The sequence below is a fragment of the Phalaenopsis equestris genome, unplaced genomic scaffold (assembly GCF_001263595.1).
Source record: "Phalaenopsis equestris unplaced genomic scaffold, ASM126359v1 Scaffold000174, whole genome shotgun sequence".
In the NCBI taxonomy this organism is placed as follows: domain Eukaryota; kingdom Viridiplantae; phylum Streptophyta; class Magnoliopsida; order Asparagales; family Orchidaceae; genus Phalaenopsis; species Phalaenopsis equestris.
This window is the reverse complement of record NW_018164616.1, coordinates 1128598-1144249: the sequence shown is the minus strand read 5'-3', so window position 1 is coordinate 1144249 and position 15652 is coordinate 1128598. Positions and strand designations below refer to the sequence as shown.

General features: G+C 36.3%; 2 protein-coding genes across 2 annotated transcripts in view; both read right to left on the bottom strand.

The window, feature by feature from the left end:
* Nucleotides 1–15652, bottom strand: part of LOC110022230 (cytochrome P450 71A9-like) — a 100792-nt gene that overhangs the window by 4189 nt on the left and 80951 nt on the right. The window lies entirely within an intron of this gene.
* LOC110022231 (probable UDP-3-O-acyl-N-acetylglucosamine deacetylase 2) overlaps nucleotides 1–15652 on the bottom strand; it is a 49738-nt gene that overhangs the window by 30906 nt on the left and 3180 nt on the right. Inside the window, exons 3-4 of the mRNA XM_020721063.1 lie at nucleotides 9898–10104; nucleotides 3146–3244 (exon numbers count right to left, since the gene is read on the bottom strand). Coding sequence (XP_020576722.1) covers nucleotides 3146–3244; nucleotides 9898–10104 — 306 coding nt within the window. The remainder of the gene's footprint in view (nucleotides 1–3145; nucleotides 3245–9897; nucleotides 10105–15652) is intronic.

Here is a 15652-nt window from a genome sequence, read left to right as displayed (position 1 = left end):
ATATATATATTAAAAGCCCAAGACAAATTTATTGAACAGAAAAGGGTACAGATAGGTTATATGAGTGGACCCAAATAAGCAACCAACCTATACGGTACAACACACACAAAAAGAAAATAAAAAAAAAAACTTAAAACCCAAATGTAGAAGGTACATATAAGTCAACCAGGTCGACACACTTTAATTTTTGTCTCTGTGTTTAATTCTAAGAACCAACTAACAGATTGGTGAGGTGTGTACTATTGCCCGAAGTAGCCAAAGTATCATCCATTAGATTCCTTAGCTCAAGTAGATCACCATTTTTTTTCTTCCTCCTGGAAGTGTAGACCTGTCATTCCTCATCCGAAGATTGTTGGTCATTCGGATGAGGTGGTAGTTGCAGTAGAAAGATTGCCAACAGTTGTGCCCACAAGTGTATGTGAGGAAAGAGTTGTCGAAAGAGTTGTCGCCCCTATCTCTGATACTTCCTGAAGATGGGAAGCTGCAAGGTTCTCCTGATTATCAGTCCGTGTAGGTAGTTGTCCATTATTTTTTTCAATAGGGTTTGAAAGTGTAGGTTGTCCAGCAGGGTCATCCAGCTTCTCATCGATAGCAGAAACAGTATTTTCAGGGGAGAGAGTCCACAGGAGCAATAGAATCAGACACAAAATCCTGTTCTGTTGTAATTTTCTCTCCAGGTGGAGCGGATATATCATTAGATCTATCCTTATTCATTTGATCTTTAGATTTCAAATCAGAATGAAGCTTATGACATTTATCAAGGTTATGGTCAAACATCTTACAATGAGAACAATAAAGACGTATATGATACATGAAGATTTATTGCTAATATCCATTATGCATTGTGCCCAAAAAGACTTCAGTAACATCAGGTAAAGTAATGTCTCTTTCTACAAGTATTCTGACCACAAAAGTTTTGGTAAGGTTGAAAGTGGGTAGATCTAGTTTCATAGGGTCACTAAGTATGCAACCAATAGAGTAAAGAACCTGGTGATGAAAAAAGTACAGCTTGAGACCAGGTAGACTAAACCATACCGGAACAGTAGAAGGTTCATGATTGGGGTTAAAACCAGGAGAACACTTGAGTAGTTTCATTGGTTTGCCAACAATGTTAAGATATTTTTTGGAGAAAATTTGAGTGTAGTCTTCAGGCACGGTTAACTAAATCAAAACATGTCTCCCATCCATGAGCCCCACTTTTCACTTTCCTGTTAATTTGAGGTCATCAAAATTTTTCCTGATAACTTCCATAGGTGGGTGTCCCCACTGAAATTTCTCAATAAGAGCATACTTAAATTTGTCAGTCAGGGTTGAAATTTCTGACTTACAGAAAAAGAGTGTCGTCTTCCCACTTTTCCAGCTTGTATTCTTAATAAAGGGGAAGTCACATGTATAGTCATGATTCTCCTTATAACTTCAGAGGAAGACAACCGTCGTCTCCCCCTAAGAATTACCCACCACGTGGGCAAAAGAAGTTTTGTCGGGTTCAACCGAAGAAGAAAAAAGCTTCATCACAACAAGAGAAGCCCTGCAAGTCGGGCAGAGGGCAAAAAAGACAAGCCTAAGAGGTTGGGGCGAAGTTGCGTAGAAGACCGAGTGCGCAGAGACGAAGTAGGCTCGACAGCCAAACCGCAGCTAAGGCAACACTGCAGCAGGAAGATGAAACCGCAGCAATCCTACTAACCGCAGCTCAACATACACGAGACCGCGGCAAGAAGACGATGAGGCCCTTCGTCGATGGGCGCGAAAGAGAAGAGGACGATCACGAAGGAGATTAACGAGCGCAAAGTCCTTCGTAATTTTCGTCGAATACGAGAACTTCGTTGTCGAGCACGAGAGGGTGGATTGAAGGCCGAATCAAACCAGGGTTTGGTAGAAACCCTAGCAGAGTAGATCTTCGCCGCCGACGCCATTATATTATTATTATTATTATTATTATTATATAATTTAAAAAAAATTGGCCGAAAGCTATTACACGAGCCCCGGTCATCCCCCATATGTTGAAGAATTCGAGTACCACACCCTACACTCGAAGGGAATCGAACCCCAGACCAGAGGGTCGAGCATAGGGTTTCTTTTCATTTTTATGAAACAACTAGATAACTGACAAGCAAATTCCCGACCAACTGATATATTAATTTTTTATATTTTCCTTTTATATATGAGACTTCATTTTTATTTGAAATCAGTGAAAAGTTAGAATTTAATATGTTAAAAGTATATCTTCATATTGCATATATATACATAATAGAAATCATTAAAGTTGAAATTTTAATTGATAAGTTTTTAATACTACAACAAAAAAAAATTTAATGAAAACAAAAATAATAAAATGGTGATAATAAATTAAATATTGAATTAAAAAAGGAAATAAAATATTAATAATAATCAATATGTAGTAAAATCGAGATTAACTCATGTAATGTATATGTATATATTTTAATATGAGAAAAGAAAATGAGAATAAATTTAGAATAATATATTAAATATTGAATTAGAAAAGAAAATAAAATATTAATAATAATCAATATGTAGTAAAATCGAGATTAACTCATGTAATGTATATGTATATATTTTAATATGAGAAAAGAAAATGAGAATAAATTTATAATAGTCTAGTAAATAAAGGAAATAAATAACTTATATAAGCATGTAAGCATTTAATGGTACAATATCTAATTTATTAATTTTGTAATAATACAATGTCAAGAAATAAATTAGATAATTCAAGGGAATGATAGCTTCCATAGTTGAATAAGAAAAAGGATTATTTGAGCTAAATAAAGGGATCAAATTATAGTAAAAGAAAATATATTTATAGATTAATTAATATAGTTATTATAGATGTCAAATTAAAGGAGATGGATTCTAAGAAGCCAAAAGGTGGAAAATCAAATCTTTCGAAGTCAATATGACTAATTATATTTCTAAATTAGAATAATATTTTCTTAGTGTGAAATTTATTGTGCTTAAAAATAAATTTATTTATGATTCAATTTTCTTATTTATCAATATAATGTATCATTAAAATTTAAAGATAATGTTTTGTTTGTGCGTGTATATATATACAGAGAGATGTAAAGAGAGCCATTAAATATGGGATGGATATAATAAACAAAACCAACGAGCAAAAGCATTATCAAACCTCTTCATAAATGCAGAAGGACCTTGAAGATGCTATTTCCTTTGAGTAAGTGTCGGGATCCATAGAACATGAGAACCACTGACAACCAATGGCAGGTACCTGTAATAAAGAAACCATCACTATTGTGGCATATGACTCCAAGCAATTTCAATTGTAAGTTTAAACTTAATGGCACGCATCACAGATTTAACTCAAATATATGTAATATAAAGCATAAAAGGAAGTTGTGCATTAGCAGCAGCATTTTTCAGTATCACATAATCAAATTAAACATGAGAAATGAAATAAAAATATCGAAATCTATAAAATCAAACCTCTATGTTGGATTCATAATATAAAAAAGGAATTAAACTTGTTGAATTTCTATTCCAATGATAACAAAGAATTTAAGGCACATGAATCAAGGCTTTGTACCGTTAAATCAAGGCACACAGATTAATGCTCTGCAACATTAGATTTGTCTCTCCACAACCCTTAAATTATAATCCATTTGTTTTCCTATAGGATTGCTGGCAACTAATTATTTTTCCCTCCCTTTTTTATTTAATCTTATTTTTTTAATGCTTCTGAGAATTGTATATATACATTCCCTCTTGTATAAAGAAGAGAATGAAAATCCTTGAGAGTTTTTCTCATTACTTATTTTCTACATGATATCAGAGTGAGGTCAAGGTAGTCCTTCCAGCCTTAATTCTTATTCTGTAAAGGTAGGGTTTTCACTTTAAACCATTATTCTTATTCTATAAGGTTGAGATATCCAATTCCGACTTTATCGTGTTTGTCAAATTTTCCTTCTTTTCACTATTTATGGGTTCTTTCATTTCCTTTCAAAGGAATCAACCATAATTAATGCAAAAAATTAAATCAAAGAAGAATTCCCTGTATTCCAAGCATATTATCACTTGAATGGACAAAATTACCTTAAATGATCCAAAATTATGAAGACATCTCTAAATGGAAAGAAAAAGATCCAACACATTGTAGAGATATCTCTGAAGCCAAAAGACCTAAAATGTTTACTTTAGAAAGAAATTGATTACATGATCATGATATAGCTGTGGAACACCATGCTGCCAGATATTAGTGGACCTGTTTAGGATTTGGTTAAACAAAACCTACTCAAAGGTGAAAAAATATTGCCCTCATCTATGACATCAAGACATAGTTTGCCACTATCAAACAAGGTAATATTTTTGTCATTGAATACTTTTAACACCATGAAAATTTACTGGTTAGAGATTGTGGGCTCCAAAAATTCGAAATACCCCAACCTCCGTGGAATGAAAAAGTAGAAATGAGGATGAGGGAGTTTAGTTTGAGGTTCTGAGTCAATTTTTCTAAAGGTAGATGAGATATTGATAAAACATTACCTAGAGATTTTGCCCTTATTTTGAAAACATTAAGATCTGGTTCGAAATTTACAATAGGCGCAAGTTTTTATGGTTAATTACCCCTCCCAATAATGGGAAAACACTTTTTATTAATGATAGTCATCAGGAAGTTAATTGTTCAACATCTATTAGCAGCAAATTTTAGTTTTGAAAATACGAAATCATCAGTGTGAGCTTAAGAGTGGATGTTAGGGGAAATGATGAAACACTCAATCAAGATATCATGGTTCCATCGTCTCGGATCGTCGTAGTCCCTAGTTTACTTAGTCAGATGAGGTAATCAACCCAGCCTAACAGAAAGATCCTTATCAACAACTATGGGTTGCTTTGTCTAAGAAAACCCAATAGACCTAGGTTGGATATTTATCTAAGAGGACTAATCTAAATCAACTTTAGCTTATAGAAGGCTTTGTGTCCTCTCAAATATACCCTATAATTCATAACTCAAAGAGCCAATGTTGTGTCGTTTTACAGTGGAGCATACTGGCTAAACCACTTGATGAAGTCTATTGGCCAAATCATTCGGTTAGTGAACTCTGATCGTAACTATTTTTTTTTTGGAGCATACTGGTCAAACTACATAGACAAATGACTCAGAGCATATCCTTGTTGGCACAAAATTATTTTGAGTTTGAATTTAATAGTGTACTTAACATGGCATTGGCTCTTTGTAAGCTTAGGTTAACATTAAATTTGTCCGCCCTAACAAATGATCTGTGGGGGATGTATGAATTTTTTCTCTGTGCTTTTAAATGATAGAATTCATTTAAGCATTTTAACAGATTTTTATGATTTGAAATTTTCATTTCTATAAGTAAACCCCCTCCGGTTGAGATTCACATACAACACGGCAATCATCGAGAAATTGATTGACATGCTTATTTTATAATCTTGATTAGATTTAGTCACTTAAGCATTCAAAAAGAATTAATCATGACAAATATCAATTCTCTTAAGAGAAGGATTGGACTGCAGGTCATTCTTGTCAACTCTAATTACTATGACAATGAGGATCGGGCTGCAGGTCATTCTTGTCAACTCTAATTACTATGACAATGAGGATCGGGACTAGTTAAAGTTGGGACTTACGAAGCTTACCCTATATGCAAGATGACTCGTTTGAGATTATGCATGATTTAACAAATTTTAATTTGACTTTTAAAAAGAATATTTATGTAAAGTTTTTGAAAGACACGTGTTTCTTGAAAGGGATTTGATTTTATCTTAAACATGTAATTAACCCGTGTAGCATTCTCAAACACTTGAGATTTGAAAAATTAAGACAAGTGACGAAGCAAATACTAGTATTTAGGAGTTGTGAATTTTAACTGACTTTTAAAGGATTTTATTGTTATTTGCACGAATGTGGGCATATGTTTCATTTAAATCTTTAGTTTCATCTTTTGTTTGCTAGTGCTGAGGGATTGCAAGTCTGGTGGTGAGTTGTGCAATATAAATTTTGCAAGTATTTCAATATATCAAAATTTTATTCTTATTTAATTAAACAACAAAATACCAAGTTTGGGCTACAAATGTGACTCACTTTATTTTACAACTACTTTAAATTGATTGCTCCGAAATTTTTAAAACTTGAAGTGTTCGATATGTGGTCTAATTCATATTCAAAGATAAGTATTCAAGTCTCATTCATGCTTGTAAGGAAGTGATCCAGTTAGATCCTTACTCGTATGTGAGCTACCAAATTTATTGTGAACTCCCCTTATATTATTTAATTATATGCTAGACTTATGCCGCTTTTAGTATGTGCCCAATTATGGTTCCTTTATTTTGCTCAAGTTAAATTTTGATTCAGTCAAAATTCCTTCAGCATTTAAGCAGCCTCCCAACGTCACCCCAGTGAGGGAGCAACTTCAAGAAACTAGGTCTCGCCACCATGCCAAGAAAGGTATGCATGACCAGTGTCGTGAAACAGCACGACTAAAATCTTTGAAATCCAAAATGCCAAGAAAGGCACGCATAAGGTACCTGCAAGCAAAATTCACATCACATATATTCAAGAAAGGCACGCATAAGGTAAGGTACCTGCAAGCAAAATTCACATCACATATATGTATCTCTGTCATTGAGTTGTGAGCATCACCGAATTTCCCTCGTTTGAGCTACATAAAACCAAGCCATAAACATCTCAATTTTTTAAAAATGAAGCTTTCAATGATTTCAAAACTTCATAAAATAAGGCTTTCAAACTTTTGAGCAGCATAAACCATTACTCCAAAAGGAAAACTAGTTATCTCAAGTACACCTACATCGGCAAAAAATCAGATTCATGTCATAGGCCAGCGAAGAAATATCAAACAAACAAGTGAGAAGGGAACTGTTATGCTGGAGCCCGGTCCGACCGCTCCCCCGATCACGAAACATCGTGATCTTCTACTGTCGCGAAACCACTCCCGCCTCCGCCTGCTCCCGCGCACACAAAGCAAAGCTTCGCTTCGTTTGATCGTGAATAGTTGTGACTCTCTGTTGTTTCGCGAAACGTCGTTTCTCCGCTTCCTGTTCACGATAAAAGGCATCGCACGCACGGTTCTCCTTTAAGTTTTGAAGCACGGTCATTTGTTCTTCTTCGGACTTCCACGCGACAGTGGAAGAACTTCCACGGGAGAGTGAAAGAGAAGTGTAAGAAGTAGATCCTTGCGGCAGAAGGAAGAAGAAAGAAGAAGAATAAGATTATTCTCCCTTAGCTTCTTCTTAGTAGCTTTTGGCAGAAGAGAAATTGGGTCTGTTTCTCTTGTAAGTTTATCTTCTTGGTGTATCTCAGTGTAGAGTTTATTCGGTGTATCTCGATGTAGCGAGAAAAGAACAGAGAGAGAAGAGAGAGCAACAAAGTGAGAGATTCCTCTTGTAAGTCAAGACGATCAACTGGTGTAAATTCCTCAAGTAGTAAAATCCTCTGCAACTCCGTGGAAGTAGGCAATTTGTCGAACCACGTAAATCTGTGTGTTCCGCTGTTTTATTGTTTTATGGTACGAATTTCCTCGTTCTTTTTTCGCCTTCGCCAAAGATCATTCTCCTATTTAATTTATATATATATATCATTAATTGGTGGTATATATCGCAACAGTATATCTCATAACAGGAACAGTCTAGCAAAATACCACAACCAGCAAGAGCATTGAACGACCAAAGGAAAGAAAAAGAGGATTACCTCAACCAAGCCTTACCCAAAGAATTTCCAAGAGACCTCAAGCACACACAATATGAACCGAACAGGGTGAGTCCAACAACAACCCAAAATTTTGGCAGCATCTCCCCCTCTCACCAAAGTTTCAACCCATCGAAACCTCCCCCAAGTGAGGTTCTTATAGCCGAGGAAGGGAGGAGAAACTTACCTCAGCTTACCTAGGCGTGAGGCGTAGCCGACGGTGACGTATAAGGTGGCAACAAACGACGAAGGGCAGGTGGCGACAGCGGTAGGAGTGGAGGCAGAGGATGCAAGGAGCGTGGCGACAGGAACAAGCTTTAGCTAGGGGTTAAAGTACGGAGGAGGGGGGCCCTCGAGCCGAAGCATCGCGAGGCAGAGGAATTTGTTCGGCTAGGGTTGCGCGAATAGGGGGAGAGACGAGCCCGGGAAGGGGAATCACACGCATGAGAGGGGGAGAGAGAAATGTGTCGCAGCTAGGGTCGAATGGAGAAGAGCACGCACGAGAGTGGGAGAAATGTGTCGCAGCTAGGGTCGAATGGAGAAGAATCGAGGAGGGAGAGGCGTGAGCGTGGGTTTGTATGTGTGAGTTAGGGATTTAAAGGTATTTTTCTTTTTTATTTCATTTTTTCGCTGATTTGAGCACAATTTGATCCCATTCGGAATCATATCAAAATCGATGTCCTTCCTGACTAAAATCAATGTTCCGAACGCGTCGGCGCGGTCCATTTCTTCATACGGGATCGTTCGGACGACTTCAACGACGATTGGATCAAAAATATGTCTTATTCAGTTTTTTCTTAAAATTTTAGTTTATAATCGATCATTTCAAAATTTTATTTATGTTTAGATTAATTATGAAGCATATAAAGACGCAGATGGTGTGAATTGTGGCATTTATGTGTGTGCGAGTGTGCAAATTGTAAATAAGGCAACTTTAGGGCTTAACGGTCCTATGGGGACTAAATTTGAGTTCCCTCATGTTGGTTCTAACCTCCTAAGTGCTAGAGGTGAAGAATCACACATGCGAAACTCCAAAAAGATTAAAGAAATAGTTTGGATTTATAAAATGAGGTGGGTCCCATTACTAAAACTCTATGATAGCCGAAATCGTCGAAGAGAGAATCCTAAGGCTAACCATAAACCCTAAGAAGAAAATTATACCTCGTCAAAAATGAGATCAACAGTTAGTTAAGAAAGAGTGAATCTCGGTGGTGGGAGAACTTGAAGATTCTTCAACAACAAAAAGGGAGGAGTAAAGTTATTATCTTGCTTAAGACAAAATAAAAATATTTCAATCTTTAAAAGTGATAATAATGTAATTTTTTATGTGATATTAAAGATGTGAGAGGAATGTGAGTGATGTGGGGGCTAGGGTTAAACCGGCTCAACTGATTCAACAAAAATGTGGCCGGTCCAACAGGGAGGCCGCTTAGGGTTGAGGGCCCTCCCCCCCCCCCCTCCTCCCTCCCCCTCCTAGTAATTTCTATTATAAATAAGTAGTTTTGTTGTTTAGGGTGTAGCTTTTTTTGTTGTTTTTAGATTTCTCGTCGTTGGCATGGTTCCCCCTAGTGATGTCAATTCAGGTCAACAGGTCGGGTTCGGGTTTGACCTGTCATTGAACTTCTACATAGTTCTCAAATATTGGGTGTTACCCCTACTGCAACCAGTCCTCCCTACACCCTCCCTATTGTCACCAACCTTCCAAACCAACCCCATCTACTTCAGTCACCCTCCTAGCAGCCCGACCTGCAGTCACTCCCCTTTCTGCACCCTTACTTATTGTCGCAAGCTTGCAAACCACCCCCACACCTACTGTCCAGCCGAGGTTTATCGCCTTCACCCGCGCCCTAGAGGCTCGTTTGTATTTTGTGTTATTTTATTTCCAATTTTAAGAAACTTTATTGTGATTCCTTTAAATTTTCAGAAATAACATTCGTGTTCGATTGTTTTCGAGTTAACTCTGGTGTCAATGTGTAAATATGAGTATATGTGTGAAATATGTAAATACATAAGAATTGTGTGCTATGTATATAAAATTCCCTTTAAAAAAAGACTTGGAAAAGTAATTCAAAATTTTAATCCTACACAATTCATCATAAACAAAGTACGTGAACAAAATGTCAACATTATGTGGAACCAAGAAAGCGCCAAAAGATATAACAATTCCAAAAAGCGTAAATAGCAAAATCGTGGATTACCTTGGGAAAATTTATTCCATAAGTTATATAAAGCTTCGAAGAAGGGAATGCAATAATGAAAGAATCACCCCTGCAAACATATTGTGGACCATAGAGAAAGGGTGCCATTTTCTCATTGGTATTGCCATTAAAATCAGTTGCTTCACACATGCCAGCATGTACTATTGCCTCCACCCAATGTTTAGCTGATCCATCTAAAAAAGGAACCTATGAACGTAAATCATGTGTTTACATGTACATGACAGACTCAAAATAATCAAACAAAAAATGTAAAGCATCGTGATAAACAAGGATAGGTCTGATAGGTATAATTCGTATTTAGGTGAATGAAACTAAAGAATAACATAATTTCCATCTGAATGGGCTATTTGCTCTTCATTCTTAGAAAGACTTAAGTGACGTTTAACCGCTTAACCATGAATAGAAGAAAGATAGGGAGACAGGGTGAGTGGGAACACATAATCACAAGTTCCAATGGCTAAAAAGTTACAAAAATTCGATTTAAGTTATAGATTTATGCTAAAATTATTCTAATTCAGGCTGAACAATCTTAAGAAAATAAGAAAATTAAATCAAAAACAGATGAGTATCTTGTTAACCAATTTCTGTTTATCATTAAAAAAAAAGTGTCTCCCCATATTACTGTATTTTATAGTTGAAGAAATATTTGTATTTACAATAAAATAGAAACAATGGTTCTAGAATTAAAAAAAAAATCCAGATCCAAGAGTACTTCAGACCAAATGAATAAGTATATCCAAGTGAGAAGGTCTAGGAGGACGGAATCTAGAACTTATATCTTGTTACTATTATATTTTTTTTTTAGATTTAAGATTGACTATGCATCTACACCAATTAATACAAACTTAAAATGAGATGTACAAATACAATACATAATAGATTCTCAACTTTCAATTAAAGCAAAGATTAGTCACCTTGATGGAAAAAAATGCAAAACATACTTTATTCATTCCAATTAATAATTTGTAAGTTGTTAAAATCTAAAAGATTGAAAGTAAACTGAAAACTAATATAAAGATATACATCTTATGAAATCATACCAGCAAAAGGAAACTATCATGGATCAAACTCGACAAAATCTCAATCAAGCAAATAAATTACAAACTAATCACTAAAAGTTCTAAAAGAAAAAACAACGATAAACTAACTAATTAGAAGATCCAAACCTTATGTCAATGAAGAAGAATCTTCTGCTTGAAGTTTTCGCCAAAACTTACAAAGTTTTTAAATAACCTACTTCCAATACCATATATAAGAATCAAGAGGAGACAGAATTTAATTGCACAATTCAATACTTCAACGATGTTTACATGTCTCATAGGTCCTTTTTAAAACCCAAAATAAGAAATTTCTCATAATCCCGCATGATCTAACCTAATACTACAAGTTTCAATTCAACAAATTTGAATTATAAAAAGAATAACAAATTCGCAACCTTAGTTTTAACAAAAATAATAATAATTTTCCAACTTAATCTTCTCGTGCCAACAAACCTCATATTTCTAGCTATATTAGAACGAGGAGAAAAGATAAAATAGCCGCATATAAATACAACGACATAAAAAGAAAGATTGTATATAGAAACCACAGAGCACATCCACAAGTTTGTAAAATAAAGGATTTTAAAGGGAGGCCACTAAGCACAGCTACAAGTCTACCGAAGGAGAATTGCCAAACAATACTACTACATCACCCGCAAAGAGAAATATGGAAGAAGATAAATAGACATACAACACTAGTAATAATTAAAGAAAAGAAGCCCACATGTGAGGTTCCTATAACAAGAACCCATTAAGTAATGCTAGAAATTAGTGGAATTAGAGGCCGCAGATCAAGTAATTCCTTATTACAATAATTCAACATTAATATGAAATTTTCACCTCTGACAGATTAAGCTCTTAATATTTGAAAGCAAAGTATGGATGGTGCTTCTTATAGGATAATAAATGAACCAATATGAATAAGCTTGCCACGCCAATGCACAAGAAAAAGTGAAATTCACAAATACTGGCGGATCCAATTCTTACATATAAAATAGTTTCTGAAACAAGATGAGTATATATCCATCGAGTGAGGTGAATAGCAAGATGGGGAAAGATAAGAATCCATAAAATTGATAACAGGCTTACGAAATAAAGCCAAATAAAATACACTGAGGTCTAAAATAAAACCAAAGCTTGCCAAAATTTTTATTAGTGCATATCATTGCACATTTGTTTTATATGACCTCGTTATCCTTACAGTTAATTTCTTAAAAATCTCCATAGGAAGCTTTTTAATATTCAGACAAATCATTATATAATTTATTTAAATTTTGCAAGTCTCTTGTTCACGACCATAATATTATTATAATTATCGTAATCAACATTGAATTTTCTGCAAATCAATTCATACAAATAAAACAATCTATAAAAATCATGAAAATGATATGTAGCAAGAAATGAAATCATTAAAATGCCAGCATACATCACAATCAATACAAATAATGATTTATAACATATTCCTAGATGGTGACTTGATAAAAAAATTTGGAATAGACAAACCACACAAATATAATATATCCATATAAATATGGATGGATAATCTTATTAAAAAAAAAAACTAAATAGCTTAAAAGCATTAACGGTGTTGAATTATGAACATATAGATTTCTACAAATTTATAGGATTTTAAAATCGAGTTTCTCTTAAAAAACTCCTTATTAACAATTTGATAGAAACTTTACCTTCTCACTAAGAATCTAATGATGGATGTGTAAATCAAGTAACAAAAAATAAAAATCAAGTAACTAAAATGTGTAAATCAAGTAACAAAAAAGAAAAATCAAGTAACAAAAAATAAAAATCAAGTAACTAAAAATAAAATCAACCTCAATTTGATTTGTAGAAATGGCATGGCTAAGATTTCTATGAAGTAAAACAACTAGTTCAATCGACTCATAATCTTCAAAATGCACAATTTGTTTATGATTACATTCAGGAATAAGTTTGATCAATTGACACTTTCAACTACAACAGGCATAATTTCATATGGAAGCTCAAATTCTCCATTAAGATTAAGTTTTGAATATATCTGCAATCTGGGTTCAATTATTATATTAGTTTTATATTTAGAACTAAGTGAAATTTCAATATGTGACTTAGATTAAGTATTAATCCAATATGCAAACTTTATTTCAAGTACAAATTTCAGCTCCTATTTAGTTATAGATTTATTTTCATTTTCAAGTGGGAACTGAATTCTCCTTATAGATGCTCGTGTTAAAATATGTTTTCAAGCTTAATGTAGAATAATAATTTAATTCAAATGTGCTATTATGTTCATACTCAAGTGTTGACTCTTGTTCAAGTATAAGCTCATGTTCATAATCATATTCTAACATAGGTACAAATATATATGTATATGTATATATATATATATATGTGTGTGTGCGCGCGCGCGCGCGCGCGTGTGGCTACATATATTTATTTTTTTTTATTTTTTTTTCAAAAGAGTGGTATTTGGAAATACAGCTCCCCATATGTAATAGCCGTCCCCGTAGGGATCAAACCCGGGACAAAGGGGGATTACGACTGACAACGCAGCTGCCTATCAACGTGTCATGGAGGCAATGGCTTGAAATTATGGGTATATCGTGGAGGCAGTGACCCGAAAAAGTGGGTGTGTCGTAGAAGCAATAGCCCAAATGATATGTGTCGCGGAGACAGTGGCTCGAATGATGGGTATGTTATGGAGGTAGTGACCCAAAAGAGTGAGCATATCATTGAGGCTGCGGCCCAAAGAAATAGGTGTATCGTAGAGGCAATGACCCGAAAAAGTAGTTGTTTCATGGAGGCAATGACCCAAAAGATAGGTGTCGTAGAGACAGGAATAGTGTCGTGTTGGCAGTGACCCGAAAGAACAGGTGTCGTGGAGTTAGTGACCCAAAAGGACGACATACCGTCGAGGTAATAGCCCAAAAGGTTGGGCGTGTTGCGGAGGCAGTGGTACAAAGGATGGGTATGTTGTGAAGGCAGCGACCCGAAAGGGTGTGCGTACCATAGAAGCAGCGGCCCAAAGGAATGTGTTTGCGACGGTCCGGAGCAGTGTTATAGGAAAGTATGGTAATTCCAGCTAGAGGAAATTACACAAGAAATTGACTCGGTGACGAGCCACCCATTCACATAAAGTGGGGTGAGTGTGTGAGAAACACAAATCCGAGTGCAAACAAAATCAAGCAAGCGAGTCATGAACATGCAAAATGTCATCTAAGACAAACACGCAGAAATGCTCAAGTGTAAGTGTGAATCACTTACGACGTGGTACTAAGTGACATGAAGATGTCACAAAGCAAATACGAAGTAATGTGTCGTTCAGAAGCACAAATACTCGTCGTGAGCGTATAAGGGAATATGCTTAGAGACGCACGACAAAGATGTAAGTGATGAATGTGATAGTGCAGAGTCATGCAATCAATATCAATGCACATGTAAAACACAAACTACGCAAGTAGAATTGGTTGTTCAACCTGTTGGGTCGGCCAGGGTGATCAAGCCAGGCCAACGTAGCCAACGAGCTCAATCAAGCTAAGGCGGTCGACTGTACTGCAGAGATTGGTCGACCAAGCCGGAACGGCCGATCAGACCAAAGTGGTCGATCGATCGAGTCAGAGGAGACCGATCAAACCAAAGTGGTCGGTTGGTCAACCGAGTCAGAACAACCGGTAGGACCAAAGTGTCGATTGACTAGGCTGAGGTGGTCGGTCAGACCAAAGTGAAATGCCGACAAGGTCGGGGCAGTTAGTCAAGGCAAAGTGTGATGTCGACCGGGTCGGGGCGGCCGGTCAAGGCATAGTGTAATGTGTGAAATGTAACATGATATGATGCAAGTGATCAAAAACAATAACAAGTCATACTCATGTTGACGATCTCACATAGGCACCTAAGGTTTTAGCTCTTGAATTTGCGGCTATGCCGCCTCTAACTTTAGTGAGGAAATGTGAAAACTTCGCCCTCCGATTTCCGTAGTAGAAGTCCTTCACCATTGATATGGCGGGTTAACTACAAAGTTTTTTCAGTCCTACAAAACTCCCATGATCTTGTAGAATGGGATAGCTACAAAGCTTTTCTCATTCTTCAAGATCAAACTATTCCAACCCCTCCCAAAAATGTTGGAAGCGCCGAATTCGTGGAAAAATTAGGATTATGACACTCTTAGGTGTGGATCTAAAGCTTATCACGGAAGACCACTCGGCTTTGCAAGAGATGTGTCCAACAAAAGCTTCCTAACCTAAGGCTTCCTCTAGGAAATCAACGGCCAATTCAAAGGCATGTAGTCGTGTCAACTAGTGTCGGCCAACCAACTCGCCTTGTGTGAGCGACCGAACTCACAACATTTAACCAAAATCTAATCCTAGAGTTGGCTAAGAAGGAAAACGCAAGGGTTGAGGAGGTTATGCAGTTTGGTGGTTGATCGACGTCTAGTCGTTGCTCGGGCATAAGCTCTCTTCATCACGAAGAGATTCCGGCGAAGAAGGAAAACGCAAGGGTTGAGGAGGTTATACAGTCTGGTGGTTGATCGACGTCTAGTCGTTGCTCAGGCATAAGCTCTCTTCATCACGAAGAGATTCCGGCGACGCTCTAAGTATCGGCCTCCCCTCCCCACGAGTGATGAAACTCTCCTCGTAAGGAGTTTTTCGGTGCCAGCGCAACACCACGCTTTGCTCTTCCTCTCAGTTTTCTCGGACCGAGAAAGA